This window comes from Rhamphochromis longiceps, linkage group LG7 (genome assembly GCF_057381845.1).
Source record: "Rhamphochromis longiceps isolate RC_006_pf linkage group LG7, R_longiceps_female_GT1.1, whole genome shotgun sequence".
In the NCBI taxonomy this organism is placed as follows: domain Eukaryota; kingdom Metazoa; phylum Chordata; class Actinopteri; order Cichliformes; family Cichlidae; genus Rhamphochromis; species Rhamphochromis longiceps.
This window is the reverse complement of record NC_140563.1, coordinates 11,956,714-11,980,884: the sequence shown is the minus strand read 5'-3', so window position 1 is coordinate 11,980,884 and position 24,171 is coordinate 11,956,714. Positions and strand designations below refer to the sequence as shown.

The window sequence follows — 24,171 nt, the reverse complement described above, 5'->3', positions numbered from 1 at the left end:
AACTGGGCCAGTTGTGCTTTTCCTTGTTATTATATATCATATGTAATGTGGATGCTCATATTAAAGTTTTAAGTTTAAAGCCATGGGGCCAATGCAAAAATATTCATTCAGAGCCAAAAATCTCAAAACATTTGATATTCAAATTCTTTTTTCTCTTCATGGCTCTGTATGATGTCAGTAAGAGGGGATCTCCCTAATATGGTCATGTTAGTCTCTGTGAACAGAAAAGCCTCGAAGTTCTGTCTGTGAATAACAGCCAATCACAGGAAAGATATATTAAAGGGAGGGTGCCATTAAAGAGGCATCAGCTAAAAGAGCTTGTGTCAGAAAGCTGCACCAAGGGCCGATATGAGCTGATCAAAAAGGTTCTGAGAACTAAAAAAACACTGTTTTTTCACTGGTTGTTCAATTGATGTTTAAAGTTTCAACATCTAAAGTGTTACTGCTTGTCTAATTGTAATTTTAATTGCGAATCACTATAGTAGAGGCTACTGTAGCTTCTGCTATAGTAACATAGAGATCTAGAAGTGTGCCGTAATTAAATATCCGGGAGTTAAAGTAAGCTTTCTACATGACATAAAGATAATGATGACAGAAAAAGATAGATTTTGACTTTAAATGACTAAAAAAAACACATGTAGCTTTTCTTTGGCCAGTATGCTTTCCTTTGAAATTTAAACAGGAAAAGTTAAAGTACACGACTGTTTGTACTCCCAGTCATTCCTCAGACTCCTTCAGTTTTCCCCACTGTCTCCCAAATGGGCTGGGCTTTTTTCCCGCAATCCACCCTTTTCCAAATCCTATAAATAGCAGCTGTTTCAGAAGGCAGAACAATACTCTGCAGACTTCTCCATTCATACATTCCTGGCACCGGACCAAGCTGTCTCCACCCTCTGCTGGTTACCTGACTCATGTCTCTGCACATCTACTGTATGTAAACAGTGGTGCACACACACACGCACAGAGCAGGAAAGAACTCAACAGAACCACACACATATCTGCTTTACAAATGGCTCTTGTTAAAACTAATGTGAATCACAAAGTACAGACTGATGTAATGTATTTAAAATACTAAAATAAACTGTATAAACATGTTTTCTCTCTGGCAGATTTGTCCATGGATGTAGCATCTGTTCTTATCTTAATTTCCATCTTATTTGTTTCAAAAGAAACACTGCAAGACTCTCTTATCTCACTAAAATACCTAAAGCTCTATAATCTTCAGTGAAAAACAACATTGAATTTAAGAAGTAGATTTGTTTTCTTTGCCTGCTTTGCTTTTGACCAATGCAGAACATCACCGACGGTTCAGACGACTGAATCCTGATTGTAGTATCATGGTGGTTTGCTGATTTTGGCACGAAATGTAATTTAAGGTCAAAAATCCCCCTCTCCTTCTTCCTGTTTCCTCCTTCACTTTTGCTATTGCTCAGACTGATTCATCAGAATGGTATGAAACATGAGCTTTTTAATATATCTTCTCTTCATATAATACACAAATGGCATGTTTTATAATTGTAACATATCCCTAAAAGGAACTCTAATTTTTCATAAATGCACTGCAGCCCACTGCAGAGGAGTGAAAAAGCAAATGTCTCACAGTGTTTGCTAACTTGTTGGCTCCGTAGAAGTCTGTATGAGGTCAAATTGCGGCTATGTTGAGCCAGTTGGTGATATGTGTCCTGCACTCTCTGTCCTTGGCTAATTTAAACATTTCCAGCACTGAATCAGTTCTGAAGCGGACTACTTCTTCTGTGTTTCAGATGTTGAACCAAGGTAAACAGATTTCATTCTACCAAAATTTTATGGATATTGTGTGAAAATGCTTTAGAGTGTTTAAAGCATTGTGAGGAGGGAGAGGGGGAAATGCAAAATTTTACTGTTTTAATAACTGCTTTTAGTTCAGTGTCTTGATGACATCCTGCAGCATACAGTAGCTACACCCTCCTTCAAAATGACTGGAGATCAAATCAGTCCTGAGTACCTTAAAGCACCTATCAACAAGTGAAAAAGAAAGTCACAGAAATTGTCAGCTATGTATGAACAAATACCAGCACACTTGTTTATAAGCTGATCAGCATCCCCATTGGTGAAAGCAGGCAGACGGCAGCAGGCTAAAGAGGGTGGGAGCCTTCTGGGAAAAGCATCGGTGATGATGGAGTCACTGAATATCATTGATACTCCCCAAGTGTCACAGACACACGTTGTGCTTCAGCTGTGTAGGGTCTGTGAACAATTTGAAACTAGCAAACCACTCTGCTGTACCTTAGATTTCCATTTCTCACTACACTGCTCGTTTCAATATTTACATACATGTCTCGGTTTTGCCACATCGTTGCTCAGTTGGAACTTAAAGGCTATGCCACAGTTTGTATAATTGAACCACGTGACACTAAAACTGTCATCTTCACGCTCTGTGTTTTGCTTTTCCCGACAGGCTGAACGTAGGAAGCAGTGTGGGAAGCATTTTCGTGTGGGAGTGTGCCGGTCAAGAGTGAGGGAACGTCTACTATTCATGATCATCTCGCTTTGGACACCTGCCAAAGGTTTCTGAAAATGAGGGGGCTGGTGGCTGAAACACAGTGATCATTTATTGTTTTCATTGTGCTTTGGCTCCTCGTTTTTCCAAAGGAAGTGAGAAAGAGTCTGTTTCAGGTCTTCTGGGTTTGTCATACCAGTGGAACTGTAGGTGAATGTTGTGAATAATGTGAGATCAACTTCATTTTTATGTTGCTTTTTTATTTTTTACACTGTCACTGGTTTAAAAATATTTATTATTGTTGACATTTCCCCATATTTATGCCATTAAAAAGGACACTGACACATACTGAATGAAAAAAAACCAAACACATCTCACAGTTGATCGATTACCAACTCATCTCCGTGACCTTTACATGTGCTGCTTTTCCATCTCTTGCTGCTGTATCTAAAACTGTGCGTAGACCCGTGCAGAAAATCCTGACAGCCTTTACGCGATATTTTGTTTATCGTCCTGTTTATTTCCACACCATCATTATCACATTATGTGGTTACATTACATCATAGCCACTCCATTACCTCGTGCCAGAAATGTTGAGCATGGTAATCCAGTGATAAAGGTTGGAAAAGGTTGTGCAAACATCACAACTCCTGCTATATGTTTTAGCAAGGCAGTGTTAAAGTGATGCAACTGCAAGGTTTAGCTGATTATTACCACATGCGACACCGTGCCTGTGCTGTTTTTGCACTTACAATCCGCCTGTGTGTGTGTGTGTGTGTGTGTGTGTGTGTGTGTGTGTGTGTGTGTGTGTGTGTGTGTGTGTGTGTGTGTGTGTGTGTCATCCTGCCAAAATGTGGTCCTGGCGATATCTTCTATAGTAAGAAATACCAAAATGATGATTTGAAGTAGTGTTTGAATACCTCTTTGTGTTTCAGTGGAATTTTTTTTCCTTGGTGTAACATGGAAGTTCGCAGAGTCACAGTGGTGTGGTGGTTAGCACTATCACTTGGGTGAAGGTTATGAGTTTAAATCCAATCTGGGTCTTTCTGTGTGGAGTTTATATATATATATGTGACCTTTCCAGGATGTACCATCACCTCTCACTCCTTTGACAGCTTGTTCCAGCCAACCCACAACCCTGAGTTGGTTACGCAGAAGAAGATGGATCACAGAACTTTAGAATAAAGTCAAATTTGAAAATGTAAGCTCAGGGTTGGTAGCAGAGCATATGCTAATTGATTCCGATTCACAAGATATAAATTTGACTTTGCTATTTTAAACCATATATGCATACATTTATAGCCTGTCCATAGCACTGATGCTGTATAGGCTATACACGCATGTCCAGCAATTTTCTTAATTTATAATGTATTTGTAAATTCTCAATAAGTTGTATCTTTGTCTTTCATTTTAGAAATGGATTTAGTGTCACACTTGCTGTGATGTCATTACAAGATGATTTTTAGTTTTATTATTCATGCAACTTCTTACAACTATTTTAATGATTGGATAACTATTTAAATGGCAATTCTTGAGGCTGCTGTCACTTTGAGTTAGATAAAAAAGCAAACAGATGAACGCTAGCTTCCCATAAGCACTACAAACATGTAGGAAGTGTGTCATAAAACTACAGTTCCTCACATGGCCACTAGAGGAAGGCTCTTAAAGTATATTAATCCCCAAATTTAAAATGGAACAGCTATTCCCAAACTCACCAGTGCTGTGGCACACTTAAAAACCAGAAAATCTCAATCTTACATTTTCACTCTAATTAAAATACAAGAGAAATTGGTATATTTCCTTGAATTTTTTGTGTTAAGTTATAAGCCCAATATGTGAGCCACCTGCAAATTAGACACAAAAGTCAATACATGTGTTGTACATTTAGGTCAGAGTATTGATTAATAGCACAAGCTAACCCCCTTATATTGCCAGTTTTATCTTTTTTTATATGAATAAATGTATTTATATAAATATGTAACTGTACATTATTATTACTTTGGACCACCTGCAGTACCTTTGTGGCCCACTATGGAGCCCCTGCTAGCACTTTGGTAATCCCTTCTTACTGTCTGCTCACTTTAGCTAATTATTTGTTTGTGGCAACTGTAAGGATATTTGTTTTAAAATAACTGACCTATTACAAGTGTAGGTTTGAGACAGGTGGGTTTCATTTCTGTCTTCTCTTATACTAAAAGACAGTCTAAGAAGTTGGCTGCCAGGTTTGTCCAACATGTATATAATTTGTAGCCTGTTTTACATGATCGAAAGTTAGAACTGTATTACTGAAGTAAATTAGCGATTCTTGCTACTCAGTTTAGCTAGCCAGCTAAGTTAGCTTACAGCTTCTACAACTGCTGGTTTAGAAAAAGGGCACGAGATGGCGGTAGCTAAAATGCTTAACTCTGAAGCCTGTTAAAGTCCTGGTCCGTTTTTTGTCTTTATATTCTATTTCTATATTTTAATAGTACTAGTATAAAGTATGGCGTGTCAACCATATTGTATTCTTCACTTCATTTGCATTTTTCTTAGGTAAATTACTTAAAACTGTAGTTGACAAACGAATCGGTTTAGCAGCTAGCCTCAAACCAGCAAAAACCACATAAGAGTTTATGGTGTGAGAAGATGGCAATTTGTTATAGTTAAGTGTTTCTTAAACACGTGTGGACAGTACAAGCACGAGGCCCTACAGGACTACTGTAGTAGATGTAAATTGAGCGGAGTCGACGCTTCTCTGCAGCGCCTCTAGGGCCGCACTTGTGCTCGCAGAGGAGGAGAGTAGTACAGGGAGGTGGGAGCGCGGAGGCAGGGCAAGCTCTGTGTGAGTTAGGGATAATGACAGACCGGCACGGCCGGAGTTTAGCAGAAAAATAAGAACCTGGTGAGCAAAATCCAGAGCCGCCGCGAAAAACCACTGAAGTCCGCGGCGGAAACATGCGATCTGACAGGAATCTACGTGTCCGCGTCTCACTTGTGCCTTTGCTAACACCTTCAGGGAGTTCACATGTTTCTGCGCGTCGACAAGGAGGCAATGTTTAGACGCAGACGAGCGACGGAGCCCCGCGGAGTTTGGATGTGTGTTTGGTAGCTTGTCAGATGAAAGAGTACAGTTTGTTGAATCGAGAGGAACGGCGCCAAGGAGCACCCCGAATGTAGCCTCCAGGGGAAGCGAAAAGCGAAACACTGTACCTGCCAGTGTGTGCCTTTGGTCACCCTGCTGTGTGTTTCGATTTCTCGTAGTTCTGTGAGGCTAACGTAGGAGAGGATGCAGGTGAAGAAGCAAAGGGACCCGGACCGGAGCGGCGGGGACATGCTGGAAGCAGACGGTCCCCGCAAAAACTCCTCGTGCTTCTCAAATATCAAGATATTCTTAATATCGGAATGCGCCCTGATGTTGGCACAGGGCACCGTCGGAGCATACCTGGTGAGTACAACACAACCCGAGCTCACGCAGGACTCGGAGTGCCTGCAGTGTGAACTGAGACCCCACTGCAGTGGGGGCTGCTCAGATCTGTGTTTACTGGGACTAGGCTATTGCATTTGGGGCTTTTCCTGCTCTGCATGCTTTTGACTAATGCAGCAGAACAGTGTCAGGACAGAAACCTGCCTTCTTCTCAGTAAAGTCTGCCCTTTAGGATAGTATGCCCTTTACCACTCTTTTGCTTGTGTTTTTATTGTGAGGAAAACCTCTATAGCTACTTTTCACTCATGTCTAATTTATCTCTAATGTGTCACAACTCAAACTAAATCATCATTTACCATCCATTTACCAGAGGGTGACTTTAAAACTCTGGTAAGCTTTAGTAATAATAGCCTAAACATATTTAGGATGTCAGAATTTGGCTGCTTTGACCCCAAATGACATTCAAGGTCAAAAATTTCCCCTCCATTACTTAAGCTTTCACATTTACTATTACTCATACAAATAAACTGTTAGTATGAGAAATAACATAATTAACACCTGCTTTCTTCTGATGAATCTTTGAAATGTGTCTTGGTGATGATGATGATGATGATGATGATGATGGAGTGTTACAGTAAAATTTGAACACAGGAATGCCTAATATAGATTTTGTTAAACAAAGCTCCCTGAAGTGCTTCAAATTTTTCCTCAAAGGGTCCCAGAGGATCTTTCACAACCTCGGGCGAACCACTCTGAACATTTAGTTTCAATATTAGCAGTGTTTATTCTCCAAGAATCACACTGATTTCTCAGCTTGCTTGTTCAATTATTAGAGTAAAACCCTAAATATCTTGTCCATATTTGGAGTGGAACATCTTATCTTAACTCTTACTGAACCTGCTGAGCATCAAGCATCCTGTGGCCCAGCAACAACAGAGTACAGTGGTGCCACTCGGGAGTCGCTTACGGGGAGGAGGGGGGTCTTTTTCTTCACTGTTTATTTCAGATTAAACAGGCATTTGCAGTTTTTTTGTAGTTTATTGGCACTGGACACCTGTTTAAACAGGAAAGGAAAGATAGACCTGCAGGTGAGGTTTGGAATCATTCACTTAGTGCCAAGCTTTTGGGCCTGTTTTTGTTTGTAAAACCCACCGAGCTGATTTACATGGAATATCATTTACTCAGCCAGGACTGAGGTACCTGGCTTAGTGACAGTCTAATGAGCTGGTGTCGACCTGTATGAGCTAATGCGGTGTCTGATTGGATGAAGGTGCTTAGGAGTGTTTACTGGCAGCAAAGGGGCAAAATTTAACTATCACAACCCCCTCTGATTTCTGTGAGCTGCTTACAGCACAAGACACTTACAGTAACAGCACGCTGTGCCTCCTGATTTAGCAGCTTGACTACAGGGGAACGGTTAACCTGCACAAACACATGAGAGCACACATGTACGTCTGCAGTCCGTGATTTATTAGGCCTGTTCTTTTTAGTTGTGCAAGTGAACAGAGGGAATTAACGGCTTTGAGTCTGAAGCAAATAATGAAAGATTGTTCTAGGCAGTCGAGTTCAATGGTCTAATGCACATTAGGGCTATAACTTTTTTCTTTTCTTTTCCTGTCATTACTAGGTATGTTACAATACTAGACTAATAGTACAGACCCAAAGATATTCAGTTTATGATGAGATATTATAAAGACATATAAAAGGCTAAAACCAGAATATTTCCATTCCTTCTCCTTGGTAAAATGACAGAACTGATTTATTAATTGCTAAAATAGCTGAAAAATGAATTAAATTTTTTGATTCACTGGATTAATTGACTAATCATTTCAGTTTGGTGGACATAGAGTTTGAATCACAGTATTACAGGAAACTAAAGTCCTGGCTTACAATCATGCCAAAGCTTTTTAACATAATGTATGTGCACTCAGGATATGGGCTTTCAATAGGTAAACAAACAGCAACTCATCTGAAGTATGGCCATTTAAGCTGCTCTATTTTGCCGTGGTTAAAAAGGTATTTTGTTGCTGCCTTTTGATATCAATAGATCACATGCATGATGAATATATTCAAACATCCATTAAATAGTGATGCCTGATTAAAATTTTAAATTTAGGGTGTGGTGTTATATGTAAATCTATAAATAGAAAGCATTGGTCAGTTTTTGTATGCAGGGCCCAAGAGTTCAAAATCTATTGCTTATGTTATCACTTCTCACAAAACCACCAAATCTGACACTTGAAAGCTTTGAGCTACAAAGTGCAACAACTGAACCTCAACAGTGTTTGTCTTGGCGCTGCAGGCCTGTCACACCAAGTGTGTTCAAACACGGAGGAAGCCCAAACATGGCTGTCCTTTTGAAATCTCAGTACTTATATAATGTATTATATAATACCTATAATGTTTTAACATAAGGTTTTAGGTGGGATCTGATTTGTTTAGTAACTTACCAGACATTTTTTGGTTTACTTCAGCCATTTTTGTTGATTGGAACACGAGTATAACCATTAACACACCTGTCAGATATCAGATTCTGTGAAAGTGTAAAATGTTGTTTTGAAAACTGCAGTACATTTCTAAAGAAGTGTTCAAACTATGCTATACAAGTTATTTAAAAAGAGAAAGTACTAACTAAAAGTTCATCTCTTTGCCCATGTCCTAAACTGTGGAGGCAGCTTCTTTTGGATGCCACTAACAGAGCTCTTTAAAAATAACCTATGCAGCCCTGTTCGAATACCTTTAGATAACCTTCAACCTGCTGTAAGCCACACCTCATAAAACAGAGTGGATTCCATTCTAATAGCAGAAGCTTAGTTATAAACAGTTGCTCTTCCATCACAAATAGCACCATTTCTGCACATTTACATCAATGCTGAACCTCAATGTGCAGAAGTGACTGTCAGCAGTGAGCAGCTTTCTTCTGCATGTTGATAATTAAATGCCTGGTCAGTACATCCTGAGAAAAATTGTCTCCTCATGCTCACATAAGGTTTGCTCTTCTCATATTTGATGGGTTGTCAGCATGACGAGGTTTGTTTTGTTGCTGTGAGACAGATTAAACATTTCCACAGTCTGAGTTGTGATGCGGAGAAAATGTGGCTTTGACCACTGACCATTAAGCATTCCTCTCAGTTTTTCCTGTGTATTTTATGCTTGTAAGTGAAAAAACCGTGATGGAAAGCTGGTTGTTGAAGTCAGAAACGTGTTGAACCTGCAGACCAGAGTATGACTCATCCAGAGGGTTTCCACTGCTCAAACTGTCAGTCACAGGTGCTGACTGCAGGCTCTCGATAATGGGATGAGATGATGTGGTGGCTTTATTCCCTCTGTTTCAATGTTAATGTCTGCGTAGAGCTGCAGCTGTTATGTTAACAGGTTGTTGGGGCTCACTATTGTTTCTAACAGCTGGGTAAAACAGGATTGAGCTTAGATCCCAGCTGGGCAGAGCCAGCCAGGCATAAATGCAGCCCATCTAGTGAGTTTGCATTCCCGAGAAAGAGCCACCCAAGGGGCAGAAACGTCATGACTCATTCTGAAGTTTTCAATCCAACAAACTTCACTGAAGGACTCCGGCATGAGCCGCTCCCAACAATCATCTTCTCCGCACTTTGATAAGTAGTGAAAGAGTCACTGCAGTTGTGTTCAGAGAAGTGCAAAAATGACCTGCTGTCACATCTAACTTCTAAAAGTCACAGAAGACAGCTTATTTTAAACCCAAATGGCAAAACAGATAGACTGTATAGCATTGGTTTTTTTTGTTGGAAGTGACAGTCTACGCACCTGTTGTGTAGTAAGTATTGTGCACAGGTAAATAAAGTAAAGATAATGCACCCAGTAAACCCACAGATACAGATTGCAGTTCAATTTCAGGAGAACACAGTGTGTTGAGCTGTCACTGAAAGGACAGCTGTGGAGGAAGTGAAGGTACTAAATACAAGAAAAGCTGAAAATATATTCTATGTTCTACTGTTTAAAAATATAAAGCTGATGCTTCACTGTGATTCCTCCTGCAAACCAAACACTTAAAATGTACAGCATCAAGGTAAGGAAACATTCAAGTGTGTTTGCATGACGGACGAAAAGAGCAGTTTTCCACATTTAAGCCTTAAGCACAGAGCCTCTTGGAGCCACAAAGATTATGTCTGCATTAAAACTGCTTATAAACCTAAATCAACTGTGTACATTAAATCACCATAATTGGAAAAGAAATGTGTAAAATGCTCCAGCAGCAGAAACCACAAGTTGACTGGTGGGGCCCTCTTTTCAGGGGATGTTTGTGTTAGTAGGATCTTTTCTTTCTTTTTTTTAGTAGCTCAATCAAAACTCCTTCATAGTGGCAGTTGGGAAAAGGGAAGTAGTTGTGCCCTTTAAAGGACAGTTTGAGCCAAATATATAAATAGCATTTTATACTCTCTAAAATGTGCCACTGTGGTTCACATTGCTCAGAGAGACTCTTCCCACAGATCCGTCTTTACTGAGAAATCATGGCATGCACATGTCTAACTAAATTTAAAGTGTTAATTGTCCGTCTCTGTATATCCTGACTATAAATGTGGCCTCACAGTATTTATTCCCTGACCTCTGAATCGTATCTGACAAACAGGGTTGCCAAAAAACTATCCTATACAACCTTTCTGTTGTGTTTGCTTTGTTTAGAAGTTACTGGTAAGCTCTAACTCTTGCTCTGGATGACAGCTGGTGAACAAGAGAAGCAATGAAAGTAAATGTTGCTGTGCCCAGCTAATCAGAAACAGAGGCCTGTTGCCTGGGAGGAGCCATGGCGTGGAACATCTGAACAGCTCGTTATTCAGGATGTTCCAGTAGAAAGGCACACTTTAAAGCAATGTGACTGATGATGATGGAAACACGTGATTTATAGCAGTGCTTGAAAGAATCAAGCACAGGCCCTATTTAGATCCACTAATAGTTAATGTGTGTTTTTATGTTTGAATAATCATGCTTCCTCAATGGCTCTTGTTTTAAAATCCAGATATGTATTCGACATTTTTTTTTTTTCTTCATTCCACATTATTCGCATGGCCCCACATTTTACTTATTTGTTCCTTTTTTTTGTCCTCTTGTTTTTAGGTGAGTGTGCTGACCACCCTGGAGCGGCGGTTCAACCTACAGAGTGCTGACGTCGGAGTGATAGCCAGCAGCTTTGAGATAGGCAACCTGGCACTTATCCTGTTTGTCAGCTATTTTGGGGCTAAAGCACACCGGCCCCGTCTGATCGGCTGCGGTGGCATCGTCATGGCACTCGGCGCTCTGCTCTCAGCTTTACCCGAGTTTCTAACAAATCAGTATGAGATAGGGGAAGTGTGGAGGACTAATGAGGGTCGGGATTTTTGCTCCAATAGTAGCAGTTCAGAGGCTCAGCAAGCGGAGAAAAATGTATGTGACAACAAGGCCAACACCAACATGATGTACCTGCTGCTGATCGGAGCCCAGGTCCTGCTGGGGATTGGAGCCACGCCAGTGCAGCCCCTGGGGGTCTCCTATATCGATGATCACGTAAAGAAGAAAGACTCCTCACTCTATATAGGTGAGCCATATTAAAAATTCTTAGGGTGTCATCAAAGGAAGAAACGTTTTGCTCTTTTTGAGCAACACATTGATTTCCCGAGGAAATGAAACCTTGTGTGTTTGTTCATCGCCATCAGGTCTAATGTTTACATAGCTTAAGTCAACATATTATGCATGTGCACTTCTGCTGCACACCATCTCCCTTTGTTCCCAGCGCAGGCCTGTTCATGTGAGTGCCAGGTGAGCACATCTTGGAGCTGTTTAATCTCCATTGCAGTGGTTTAAGTGGTAAAGAGGCCAGAAATGGGTGAAATGTGTCGGTCTGCTGTGTTTGCGCTCCTCTCTCAAATCCAGGATGCTGCTGATGTGGCTAGGTTTAAGGTGAATTCAGAGTGCTTTCTGTGCAAAAGTGTGAATTCACAGTAGCTGTTTAGAGATTAGAGAGCAACTAAATCTGAGGCCTTACAATTTGTAAATTTGACTAGTAAGGTTCTTGATAGATATATATAGATATATATATATATATAGATATAGATATACATACACACACACACCATACAGAATTGAAAATAAGTTTTTCAGTGTATTCATTTAAAAAAAAAGGTTTCATTGACTTACAGTTATGCATGATTAATCTTTCCCTTTACATGTAAACCACAGGCAAAAATCCCAATCAGTCTGTCTCTATGTTTTGACTGGGCCTGTAATTTGTTATCCAGATTGAAACATCAACCTTTGATAGAGTGCATGAGATGTGTCTGAATAGCAGGCAATGTTTGTTACCAGTGTGCAGCAGAGACAATGAGAGCCTGAATGTAGGATGAGTTCAGGCTGGTACACACCCTTCCTGATACATTTGCACAGCAGCGTGCTGTGTGTCACTCCAATACAGATGTGACCTGTGGACAAAGCCAGCAGTGTGCTTTGTAATCTCATGGCCAAAGCTGATGTTCTTGATTGCCAGTCATTGTGTTTATTTCAACGTGTTTTTTTTGTTGTTGTTTTTTTTAAAAAGCACATTGTCAGGAGCTCTATGATTTCAAACAGAGCTCAGAGTATCACAAAAGGCTTTAACATTTTCGCACCACAGTGTCGATGCTTGTAATCGGTTTATAGTGGGAAGTGGACTGTGAGTGATTGAAGTTTGGTAGGCACAGGGGGGGAGAGATTTGGTCCTGCCTTCCTCTGATAAGCTGCTAGGAGAGCTGGAGGAAAAACAAGCGGTGAGCAGCGAGGAACAATGTGTTATTGAGTCGTGCTCAGCTGATCGTCCTAATCCTTCTGCTGCAGGCTTGTCATGTGCCCCCAGCTCCATGAATGGTGTATATTGTCTGAATTTCCTTTCATATTTTGTTACATTTTTGGATTATTCATTCAGTTTACTTCAGCAATAACAATGTTGAGAAACACACCAAGTTGTGTTTCATAAGTCTTTGTTGTTCTTCCACTGTGTTTGGTTATTTACTGCACATTAATTAATTTTAAACAGGTTCTGTGGCCAATGTCTTGAGCTTCAGTTTCATAGTTCACTTTAGCTCCCTACACACCAGTAAAGATCATCTGTGTAGAAAATGAATAAAAGCAGAATACACACTATACCTTAAATTGGCAATAATAGAAACAAGAGATTCTTTAGTTTCTTTTATTGACACATATACATACATAATAATCAAAACACTTGGTTTAATAGATCAAAACTAATGACACAAGTAATTTACAACAAGCAAAAACAAAGTAGAGAAGTAAAGATGGCAAGGATCCATCACTTTGTGAAATAATTAATGAAAAAATGGTTCAGCAGTTCAGCTTCCAGCTTCTTCTAAGCTGGATCATATGGATCATAGACCATCAAGTGAACATAGCAAGATTATTTAATTTTAAAAAAGTGCTTTATTTAATACTTTAACACCTTTCCAATTCTAATCTTTTTCAGGCTATTTAACCTCTGCAGAAAGGTTTGCAGAGAGTGTTTTGATGGGGAGTTTAGGCTTGGTTTTTAGGAAATGTTCATAACATAAAGAGCACGCCTTTTAATTCTTTAACAATAAAACCTTACTTTTAACACATAGTTCTCACAGCAGTCGCAGGCAGATGTGTTAGCACACACAGTAAAGCTTCCTCTGCAGCCACTGCTGTCTCATTTTCAGCAGAATGATGATACATTAAGACTTGGACACGTTCACACTTGCAAGTGTTAACAAATAGTCAGGATTTAAAGCAGAAGAAATATGTTTTTACGTATTGTTTAATTCACTATCATATCATTTTAAGCTCAGCCCCAGTTTGAAAAATATCGGCACAATTAATGATCCTAATCTGTAAGTGATGGTGTTTTTATCTCAGCACAGCTGTTACCCGTCACTGTTGTCAAAGCATATTTCCACCCAGTGATGAGTTATTGTTAAGGTCTGAACTAAATGGCGAGGTGACGAGCACATACCTTTGAAGAGGGCAGGTCTCGCGCCATGTTCAGTACAGTGGTTCAGGGAGAGTGTAGCATAGAGGCCTGGAGAGGAGTCATAATTACAGAGTTAGGCAGGAATGCCAACCAGCCAGCAATGAGGTGGGTCTGACTGGGCCGGAACGCTCACGCATACCACACAGGCCTATGAAAAACAACTCCTCGAGAGGCTCTGCCTTCCTACTTTTACTGTGTACACTGCAGCAGACATGTGTCTCTACTCTTTTAACAACAACTGTAAAACACACTAAAGGCTGGTCTGTTGTGACTCTTCAGAGAGCTTTTTGGTCTCTTTCTGATTATAATATGTTTTCTGTCATTGTTAATAGATTTATTTATTTTTTTGCTAAGCCTCCATTGGTAAGTGGTAGGCTACATGTTCTACTTAAAAGAAAGTACCTTAGTGTTCTGAAGAAGTCAGTTTGAATCACGTTGCCACCGCGGAGTCGAGCATCATCAGGTATTTTATTGGATGCTGTTGTCTTGGTTTGTTTTCCAGTCTAGATGTAGCCACTGGTCGCTGGCCAAAGGAAATAAATATGAATGGCAGATTGCGTCAACAGGATCTCTATTCCCACTGCTCCATGACCTTTCATTATTCACTTCTAATTTTGGCTCTTCCCACAGGACCCCCAACTGCATAAATACAGTGTCCAGGACAGTCACACAGAAGCCTCTAGAGCTGATGTTGTGTGTCTTACTGACTTCACACAGCTGTCTGTTTAGGTGTCAGACGTTTTAAACAGCCTCTGATTACGTCATCGTAATGTAAAGCATGCGTTGCCTGCAGTATAGTACACACAAGGGTTGAGTGGAAGTATGAAATGGATAAAAAAAAATGATGTAGTTATTTTAGGATAATGAATCAAACTTCCACTTCAATCATTTCTGGAGCTAGACAACTAATATGGCACATTCAGGAATAAATTTGTAGGTTAAAATTATTTATATCATTCACAGTGCTCATTATCTTTGCAGTTCAAATGTCTTTGTCTGTCTGAATAGTGAGAGAACATTTGTATATGCCCTATTGGCCACAGTCATCACTGAAAACATAATGAAAACACTATTAGGAAAAGCAGTTTGTTAGCTAGCAATCTGTGGTCTCCGTGATTTAATCTGCTAACAAACATCACAGTCTGTGATTCATACAGTTATAAGCACAAATTTGTTCTCAGTCTAAGCTTTGGGTAGGGAAGTTCCTGGTGACTAATTTCCTAATTGGGTAAATGGGAGGGAAAAAAGTCGGAACAAATCTACAAGTCTAAAAGTTACAAATAGTCAAAATGGAGTTCAGTTGAACATATATGGTTAAATATTGCATGTATAATCACAGACACAGTAATAGATTAGTTTGCTGAGTGTGGTTAATTGGCAGTGCTAGCACCACAGATTATATGGCTGCAACCAACATCCTTCTTTCCCTGCAGGAAAGCTTCCTTGCACCTGTATAGAAAGTGTTTACGCATTACTGTAGTGATTATAAGTTTTGGGGTGGGGGTTTCTTACGGCCTACATACAAACTTTCCTTTACAAGATCAATTCTATCTTATTCTATGCCGCTAAACTGTGGTGGTCTGTGTGGCTGTCACCTGTCTTACTTTCCACTTGTTGTTTGTGTACAACTTCCTTTCACACAGAGAGGTGTTTCTGTCTCCTTTTGACAAAGAGCTGTGGTAAACTTTCACAGCCACATCATACCAAAGAGACTTCTACCTGGAAAGTCTTTAAAAATGTGTTTCCTGTCTTTGTACTTTTCTTCCAATCACTTTTTTGTATTTTATCTTCAGCCCTCATTATTATCTAGGGCAAAATGTAGTGCTAATTTATTCAAACCTACATATTTTACCATTTTTGTTTACTTTAGCCCCTCAGAGATAAATTTAGCTTCAGGTTTGTTAAGAAAATTGTTGAGTGGTTGCAGTGACAACGGTCTCGGAGGGATCCTCGAGAAGCTTGTCAACATTCCTCCTAAAATGCTTTGAATCCAAACCACTGCTGTGGTATGGCGTTTATATAAGCTACTTAAAGTCGGCGCATGGTAATGTCATCTTGAAGGATTAGATCCTAAATGGGTTTTTCCATCCATGGTATAAGCTGCATGCAAAGTTTGCCTAGCAACAGAAGTTTGGTTTATCTCAAGATGATAAATAGGGTTGCATTAACCTTTCATCAATGAGCCGCTGCTTCCCTGCATCACTGTAATGAACACTATCTGTCCGCCATATGTGACAGCATGCAACCGTCTGCTGCTCTACAGGCTGATTGGCATAGAGGAGTTTACAGTGCATTGAGTTGCAGGCCCTGATACAGTGTACTCCCTGCTCAGTTACTTCTACTCTGGTTCTAGAGGCTATAGAGGGCAATGAACACGAGATTATCTTGTATCCAACCGGTCAACAACATGCGGTCCTAGAGCTAATCACTAATTATCCCTGAATACTCTGAGTAGCACGTCAAGTAAGAGTCAGAGAGGAAGCAAGGAGACATAGTGCAGAGCAGTGGGAGTCTGCACCCTTAACAGTGCTCCAGTTTTGGTAAATGGGGAAATCACTATAATTGATTAGCAACTTGCCCTGAGTGAAAGGTTCGTTAAATTTGTGTAAAAGGAGTTGTTTGATGCAAGTCTTCCGCCATTCCTGCCTCTAATGAGGTAATTTCTCAGTCCCGTGCAGCGATAAGACAAGACATACTGATCAGTTTATAGTTAGATTTTGCACAAGCTGCTGTTTGCAGACAATGAGAGCCAATTAAAGAGTTTGTTTATCTAGAGGAATCAAATGAGGCCAGTTTGAAAAATTATCTCATAATGTTTCATTAACCTCACACTGGTGTGAATTTAGCACAAGGGGTGATTTGTAAAATTCCAGATTTCTGCTGTGTAGTAGGAGCACTCGTCATCTAAAGTGAATCACCTCCCTGTCAATTTGTTGTTTTTGTATTTAATATTGCACTCATGCTGTGATTATTCCACTTTATATCTGGCTGGGCCGATTAGATGTAAAGATAAACAGTTTCACTTGTTAACAACTAAATTGTTGTAATTTAATTACATTTACAAAGTTTAAAAGGAATCAAATAAAAAAAACAAAAACAAAGGATAAACACCTTAAAATGTGTGAAAAATAGTGTGAGAATAGTGAGAGAAGAAACAATTAGCCAGTTAATGAGCATTCAATAGACAGTTACTATATTGACAAGGCTCTTTTACAGTCCTGTGCACCTTCAGAGCAACTCTACCATGCTAACATGAGTCCCATCCTTAACCTTTAAGATTAAGGTTTCAAGTCAGATTGTCATACAAAACTGAACAAACGGTTGAGACAATAGGTTCGTCCTTCTAGCTGCTTGTTCCCGACACTATCAGTCATGCAATACACATCTGCAGAGTTTGACCAATTTGTGACTGTTTTTTTTTTTTTATAGTTCCGCTGATGGTGAAAGACCTTTTACAGTCTGCAATTGCACCATCAAGGAGTGAAAAAAAGTGTACATTTGGCCTTTAAAAAATAGGTCAGATGATATGGATCATCACAGGATGGCATGATATGAAAGCCTTAACCTCTGTCACTGAAACCTACACAGTCGTACACTGAAGCTCCTGGCTGCAACCCATCTGATCTTATTATTAATTTTTTCATTATTATCTCTATTGTATTTTTGGCACCCTGCTGTATTCACAGCCACTGTTTTGGTCTGAACATGCTTGTGACACCTTTTCCTCTTCATCACGAATTCCTGCCGACTCTGCAGCCAGGCAGTCTTCTAGAGGCAATCTGGGTCAGGCACCGTCACTGCTGATTAAAAAGGGGATTTTTTTTGTCATCCATTGAGGGAGGAGCACTGGGATAAGAGGTGGGATGAGACAGATCATAAACACAGCGGCATCAACAGACTGTTGCCACAGAAACGTCCGGTTGTTAGGCTTCTGTGTTTCTTTTTTTTTTTTGGGGGTGGAATTTTTCCTATCCTGATGCAGTGATGGATACAGCCACTAGTCTGATCTTAAAAACAAAAATCACACACAGATACACCTTTGACTTTCCATACCTGTACCTGTCCTTTTTAAGAACTTTATAGCAAGCCCTCTCCTTGGACAAGGTCTTACATGGATTCACATGGCTTTACCACAAATCCCAAACCTCATTGATTGAGTGGTGCGTAAGTGGTTGCTCTGTGGGCTCCTAGGATTACACAGAAGCATGTTCAGCACTTAATCCCCCATATCAGTGATGGCAGAGACTGAAGGATAACAGTGCCTAATTAAATGGACTCTGATCAATAAGTAGGCAGTAATCATAAGTGACTGTTGGACTCAGTCAGCCTTTATTTATTTCTCCAGTCCCACTGTGTTATGCTCCTTTCAATAGGTGTTGAATCAGAAGGCTTTCTGTGACACTGCAGTTTGATTGACATATTATCTGCATAGAAGGATAATCTGAAAGGGACAAGATTTTGATTTAGCTTCGGTGTCTGTTTCTGATCATGTTTGAACAGGCTTTGGTTTCCTGTTGCTCTCCCTTGGAGCAAAATAGGGATTGTATAATTTTAACCTGAACAAGTTGCACTCCTTTAACCATTTGCTATTAGCAATTTAGCTTCTCCATTCATTAACAATGACCATGAACACTTCTTGGCCCAGATATCTGCTGGCTAAGGTGAAATTTTGGCCGTTGTCCTCAGAGGCTGAGTCAGCAAAATGGCTGATGGATTGATCATATTCTTCTCCAAAGTAAGAGTCCAGAGTGTATTGTATGATTGATTTCTGTGTTAAGTACTTAAAATTAATTTAAAAAGAAAGTTAAAAAAAAAGACTTTTTGTCATTATAAGTTGAATGTCTTTTGGTTTTTGGACTTGGTTTTAAAAACAAGAAACACAAGTTAGAGGCTTTGAAAAAATGTCGTTAGTGTTATGTAACACTTATGTAATATTTCACACACCAAATGACTAAACAGTTATTAATAATACACAACAGATTAATCAGTACTAGCAGAAAGATTAAAAGTTTGAGTAGACTTTGTTTGTTAATGCTGTTTCTTAGTTGCACATGTCTAAGATGACCTCGCCCATCTAAGGTTTCATTTTGACTCAGACTGTAATTACACTGATCTGAGACATTAGTATAAGACCTAAAAGAGTAGTTTGTTCAGTCAGTCTCTTATCACTTACAGTAAATTCCTTCAGTAAGTAGTGAAATCCCACCTAAAGATGAGGTCACAGATGAGTTCCTCACAGTGCGTTGTACTAACTCTAAAATTAAGAATGAGAGAGCTGTGACAGAGTTTAGGGTCTGGATAGAAATATGATTTTAGACATTGCCCAAATGCTTTCTGCCTTTTATTTGTCCTCAAAACACTTCACTCATCATATCTTCCACATCAGTTCTCCTTTTCCGCAGGATGCAGCACAATTAGTGCTCCATTTTATTTGGTGGCGGACATGATGTTGTACACTTGGCTGTGTTTTTATGTGCCTGCTTCTCCCATCTTTCCGAGGAAAAAAGGAGAGATGGGCTGCTGGCATCTTTATTCTAATAATTAAGCCAAACCACCTGCTGAAGAAGCTGTTACCAGCTGCTGTCAGAGAGTCCAGAACCTCTCTGTGCTCCTCGTCTTCAATAGAGCAGCTGCAGCTCTCCAGCACAGACCATATATGCGCTGGTCTTTTTGCCCCTTGCCTTGATCCAAGCAGCCCACTGCTCAACAGTGGAGACTGTGTCTTGCACCGTCTCAGCTCCAGCGTCTAAAAGCTGATTACAAACGGATCACTGTATGACCAGGCTTCACTCTGTTACATTAACTCCTACACACCATCTACCCGTCATTCTCTCCCTCTGTCTCTTTGTGTCTGTCCTCCTCTGCTGACCCTGCGTTCACAGACTTTGCAGTCTGGCCGAGTCCTCTGAGCTTCTAGCGTCACATCAGTAGTATGTTTGAAAGCATGCCCAGTCTGCTTATGTAATCGTACAGCACAAAAAGACCATCATTATTGTTGTAATAGCATTCAAAGCATCCATTACCCAAATATTTGGAAATTGCTATCCTGCAATTTCCAGAAAAGGCCTTACTGATCATTATACTGATAATGGCATGGTTAACTAATTGGGAGTGTGGATTTAAATCCATAGGACATGAAACAAAAACAAATGCACCTCGGTCAGATCCAGCTAATACTGGTGCCATTTAGGTTAATGAGGGCTTTCACTGCTTCCTGGAACAGTTTAATGACATAAGGTTAATTGGACTCAAAGATTAAGTTACTGCATTTCAGGCTAAAGTAGCATACTGTCATTGACCTGGGAGGTGAAAGAAAAGACAGATTATAGACACACTTAGAACAAGCCTCCTGGATTATGAAGTACAACTGTATGTGGGAGGACCTCTCATCAGTGTTGGCTGTAGGTTTGGAAATTTGCCCTCTGATGCATTAATTTTTTGATTCTAAATCTTCAAAATGGGGCTACATGTTAAGACATTAGTCTGTGAACTCTTAGGGCGACCGTGGTTCAGGGGTTTGGGAAGCTCATCTTGTAACCGGAAGGTTGCCGGTTCAGTCCCCAGCTCTGTCTGTCCTGGTCATTGTGTGCTTGGGCAAGACACTTCACCCTACCGCCTACTGGTGTTGACCAGAGGGGCCGATGGTGCGATATGGCAGCCTCGCTTCTATCAGTCTGCCCCAGGGCAGCTGTGGCTACAACTGTGGTTTGCCTCCACCAGTGTGTGAATGTGAGAGTAAATGAATTGTAAAGCGCTATATAAATGCAATCCATTATTATTATTATTATTATTATTATTATTATTATTATTATGATTATTATTATTATTATTACTACCAATGTACTCTTGCCTCAGTGGTGAAAAGAAATACAACTTTTAAAAACAATCATTTTTAGCTTCTTTCACCTCTGGCTAGGCCTTTTTAAAAATGTATTTTCCATAGTCCAGCATGTATCTGTAAGGAGACACACAGGGTATGAACACACTTTTTTTTTTCTCTCCCAAAAGGTTTAATATGATGGCCTCACTCTGTTTTATATAATGTATGAGGTCCAGATGGGGATTGTTTTGTTTTTGTTTTTTAGATTAAAAACGCATTTATTTCCATGACAGGACTACAATGTTCCAGCTCTGTCTTGTATCTCACTCGATAAAAGGCTTTTTCTTTTACCATCCCGCCGCACAGTGTTTTACTTAAATGATTTTTCTCTGTATTGTCATCCAAAGGGAAGTGGCAGCTCAGCTGTGCCAGCCTCTGAATTATAAAAGAGGATAAAGATTGTCTGACACAGATGATATATCATATAGTATATAGTTTTTATACGTCTTAGACATGTAATGGTTTGTATGAAAATAGTAAAACAATATATAATATAAGCAGGACAACTATATGTGGTGATTAATTTTTTAGTTTACAATATATCAGCAAGTGTATCTGACCAGCAACCTCAAACTCAGTGATATCCAGTTTTAGTTTATACAAGAGAAAATAAGCACATTTGAGATGCCTGAATATTTGAGGGTTTTGGTTTATGGTACAGTTAGTTGGGGGGGGGTTTGTTTTGTTTTGTTTTTTGGTGGTTCTCCTATATTATATAAAGAGTATTTTACTCATATACATTGATTAGTGTGTAAATACATCTAACAAACTTATAATTCATCCATTAATAATATGCAAGAGTGGGCGCTGGTTTGTGGAAGCTGCCAGAAGTTGCCTTGCCAACTTGAATACAGTGGCCGAGATGGACATCAGTATTTTGCCTAATTATGTTTTATATATGTAGCTCACGGTGTGGAGGAGAAGTGTTCCTGTGGCATGGAGGGAAATTTTTAGACTCGTATCAGGAGACAGTAGGGTGATAACGTGAGGATGTGTAGCCTTTCGCGAGGCCCTATTTAGGCCACGACCTGTCTGGGCTTAAATTGAGTCCAGATTAACGTGATGGGGTGTTGAGGGGGAAAAGTCCTGCTGGAAAGCTGGTGTGTCAGCCGTGTGGAGGTCTGGCCGTGTTCTGCAGTAACCTCCCCACTCATCCTCAGGGTCAGAATGCTAATAGTATTAAACGTGTCCTCAAGCTGCAGTTTCTGTGTAGCAACCATATGTCAGTCAGTGAAACCATTTCCACACACAAGCAGCTGTTTTTATATCAGATCCCGGCTGAGTGTGCGCGAAGGGTTGGTTTCAAATTTGACATGATTTGACGTAAGTGGAAGTTAAAGTAGGATGATCCTGATGTAATGGCATTTGAATGCGAGTTGAGAGCCTACTTTGAGCTGAGGCTTTTTATTTAGGTCATGGCTGTGTAGAGTTAACAGGTTATTATTGGGTACAGCTGACTAACAAACTGACTCTTTTTCTCTCCTCCAGCTTCAACGGAAAGTTGAAGTCAGTTGATCAGAAAATTGATTAAGTTCTTTGACTTTAGTGATTTTTTTTTTTTTTTTTTTTAATTCTCCTTCCTCTTGAATAAACCATCTAAACATCCTCTGGGATAACTAGAAAATAATTAATAGGCATTTGAAAGTTTGCAACTGTCTGGATTTTGGAAAGTTAGTGAGACTTCCTGCTTATCGCAAATGCTTTGACAAGTGATGGTGACGTTGATACTAAAAGCTGGGTGGGTAGAAGCTTTGCTTCCTGTGGGGAAGGCTGTCTTCTAATTCTGTTAGTACTTGCTTACGGATAGCTAAAGATTTGGTGACCATTAATCGCCTTTGTACCTCATCAAAATAGGTTTCACCTCAGAGGCGACTATGGCATGACTTACCTGTTAGCAGTAATCCTGTTGGCATGAGGGAGGCTGGGTTTACATAACAAAGATCAGTATAAGGTGGTGTCCCTCTCTTTGCATCTTTGTAACATGTGTCATACTTAATGTTTAAACCTTAACTTGTGTCATAACACAATTTAAGAACATGGACGGAAAAAAATTCTGGTCAAACAGATAAGACACTGCAAGCTCCTTTGTGTTTAAAGTTTTCCTTATCTTTTAATTATTTATTTATATTTTCAGAAAATTGGTACCGGTAATGAGTCATTATGGTAAAAAAAAAAACATCCTGCAGGTACAGCATGGCTGTCTGTGTTATTGGCAGAGATATGATGCAGTAAAACAAGACCCAGAAATGTTGTTACATGAAAGCGCTTGAGTAACTTTTTACTCCTAAATGATTCAGGACCTGATTTCTGGATATGCTTGCTTTCAAAGTGTTACAGGAAGATTGCAACGTCTTGTGAATTGCGTAAAATGTCTGTTTTTATTACAGCTCATGTCTAGATGGTGGTTGAAAAAGTCTGTATTTAGTGATGACAAATTGAAGCCACACACCAACCAGAGACATGATTCTGCTCTGAGGTCAAAGTTGGAACAACACACTGATGCACAGCCCACACATTTATCTAGAGATACACAATACATGTATTTCACAGCAGCCATGGTATGAAAGGTGAACTCAGGTGTTACTAATGACATTAATTAGGCTCTGTTCAGCTTGGGCACAGAGCCTTCGTTGATATGATTAGTAACACCTGTGTTTAGGGCAGGTGACAGCATTGAGTCCTCGTTGTTGCTATCATCATTCTTAAATTGAGCCTGTTGAGGTTGTAACTCTTGGCTTTTCCAAAGTTTGGTTAAATGTCAGTTGAAATCTTCCAATGTACCAGATAAAAGATTCTGAGATCTTTATGAGGACTCAGGAAAAGACACAAAGCAGGCTGTGTGCAGTAGCTGCCCCTAACTTACTTCTAGCTTGTAGTCAGCTGTCTGACCAGGCAAGAAGAAGGGCCATCAATTTGTGGATGAGGTGGGACAAAAGGGCAAAGGATTATTAAGACTCTTGGTGAAGTGTGCTGAAAGTTTCTTAAATTTATCTATCACAGCCCTTTAAAGCGAACTGTATTTTATGATTTTGCCTGTTAGAACAATAACAGCTAACCTCAGCCAGCTAGCAATGATTAACTAGCATGTATCCCAGGCCAAACAATCCTCCACCACAAAATGGACTGGTACTCAGCAGTCAAGTCATTACTCACATCTTGCTCGTAGCAGGTTGGACCCCCCTTTTTCCTTTCAGAAATGCCTCCGTTCTTCATAGATTCAGCTAGGTGCTAACCACAGTTTCCTGTTCTCAGCTCTTAGGCGTGGCACCCAGTGTGGTCTTCTGCTGCTGTGTCCTATCTGCTGCAAAGGTTCAAGTGTTACATTCAGAGATGCTCTTCTGCAGACCCTGGTTGTAATGAATGGTTATTTATGTTACTGTGGACTTATTGTCAGCTGAAGGTAGTCCGATCATTCTGCCATCTCA

General features: G+C 39.9%; 1 protein-coding gene and 1 long non-coding RNA gene across 2 annotated transcripts in view; both read left to right on the top strand.

Moving 5' to 3' along the window:
• The first annotated feature begins 882 nt into the window (after nucleotides 1–882).
• LOC146664846 (uncharacterized) lies at nucleotides 883–2,540 on the top strand. The gene is made up of 3 exons (XR_014912535.1): nucleotides 883–930; nucleotides 1,721–1,776; nucleotides 2,438–2,540. It is a non-coding gene; the product is annotated as an uncharacterized LOC146664846 (long non-coding RNA).
• A 2,718-nt stretch (nucleotides 2,541–5,258) lies between these two features.
• Nucleotides 5,259–24,171, top strand: part of slco3a1a (solute carrier organic anion transporter family member 3A1a) — a 37,633-nt gene continuing 18,720 nt past the window's right edge. The window contains exons 1-2 of the mRNA XM_085412168.1: nucleotides 5,259–5,903; nucleotides 10,971–11,427. Of these exons, the coding sequence (XP_085268294.1) occupies nucleotides 5,745–5,903; nucleotides 10,971–11,427 (616 nt within the window). The 5' untranslated portion in view covers nucleotides 5,259–5,744. The remainder of the gene's footprint in view (nucleotides 5,904–10,970; nucleotides 11,428–24,171) is intronic.